Source organism: Anopheles bellator, unplaced genomic scaffold (assembly GCF_943735745.2).
Source record: "Anopheles bellator unplaced genomic scaffold, idAnoBellAS_SP24_06.2 scaffold02395_ctg1, whole genome shotgun sequence".
NCBI lineage: Eukaryota > Metazoa > Arthropoda > Insecta > Diptera > Culicidae > Anopheles > Anopheles bellator.
The window spans coordinates 1-1,395 of NW_026686517.1; the positions used below are offsets into that span (position 1 = coordinate 1).

General features: G+C 51.3%; 1 protein-coding gene across 1 annotated transcript; it reads left to right on the forward strand.

Moving 5' to 3' along the window:
* Positions 1-3: 3 nt before the first annotated feature.
* LOC131214766 (alpha-tocopherol transfer protein-like) lies at positions 4-858 on the forward strand (the record flags this gene model as incomplete). The annotated part of the gene is made up of 3 exons (XM_058209097.1): positions 4-258; positions 336-536; positions 601-858. Coding segments are annotated over 3 exons (714 nt in total), but the record flags the coding sequence as incomplete, so codon positions are not given.
* Between the last annotated feature and the right edge of the window lie 537 nt (positions 859-1,395).

Here is a 1,395-nt window from a genome sequence, read left to right on the forward strand (position 1 = left end):
TACTATTCGGTCCGCACGGCCCTGCCGGAACTGATGCGCAATCGTGACCCTGAGGAGGCCAAGATTAAAGAGCTGATCGAGTTGGGATCAGTTATACCGCTACCAAACACAGTAACCCCGGATGGCCCGAGAATCATTCTGGTGCGGCCTGGCGTGAACGACCCTAGCAAGTTCACCATTCAGGAGATATTCAAGTACAACACCATGATGGCCGATATTATGATGAAGGAGGACGACAATCTGATCGTAGCTGGACAGGTATCAATCTGTTTTACGACTACAAAGTCGCACTGCATATTCGTAGCCAGCAACTTCACTTTCCGTTCGTTTTGTAGATGGGAATCCTAGACCTGTCCAACACGACGATGGCCCACTTCCTGCAGTTTAGTCCCTCCTTCGTGAAGAAGGCCACAATGTGGAGCCAGGAAGGGTCCCCGTTGCGTCAGAAGGGCTTCCACTACGTCAACACGCCGAGTGGATTTGAGATGATTTACAACATGTTTAAGAACTTCCTCAACGAAAAGAACCGCTCTCGGGTTAGTTCCTGGCTCGTCCAGATCCTGTTGCAACGAAGTTTTACAACTCTCTGCTGGTTTTCAGTTGCATGTCCACGGAAGCAATCTGGATTCGCTGTATGAGCACATACCGAAGAGCATGCTGCCAGCTGAGTACGGTGGCGAGGCTGGCCCCCTCCAGGACTTGGTGGACGCGTGGACCAAGAAGGTACTCAGCTATAAGCAGCACTTCCTGGAGGACGAACAGTACTGTACGGATGAGAAGAAGCGACCGGGGCGGCCAAAGAACGCAGAGACTCTGTTCGGGCTGGAGGGTTCCTTCCGGAAGCTCGAAGTGGACTAAGGTGTGCAACCTGTGGACCGGTCTGTGTGGAACTGAAGTCTACCAAGTCGAACTTGCAATAAATCTTTCCTAGGGTTAAACGGGTCAATCAAGCATTTCCCGTTGTTCAAGTGTGGAAGCTGAGGACAGTTTCGCGAACCGCCAAAGTCTGGCAAAGCCATTCCTCTCCCATCGTACTGTGAGAGGAATCTAAAAAAATGCGATTAGGTTGTACTCGCGATACCGTGTTGTCCGACAACTTTGTCTTTCGCCAGGTAATCCTCCCGTGGGGGACCTGACGAGTACCCGTATCGGATGTTGACGGCGTGATGGGGCAAATTGAAAAATCGCTAGCTCACGGTTCGCGCGCCCAACAGATTAGATAAGATGCGTCAGGCAGGATAACTTCATCAATCCAAGCGCTTCGACACGACCCACACAAGCCCTGCCCAAATCGTGGTCGTGGCGAACTTTCCTATTTGTGTTCCCGACAAACCCACGAGGTACGTTGGAGTATTTTTTGTCAAGTGTTGGACTAGAGTGGAGATACGATAAGCG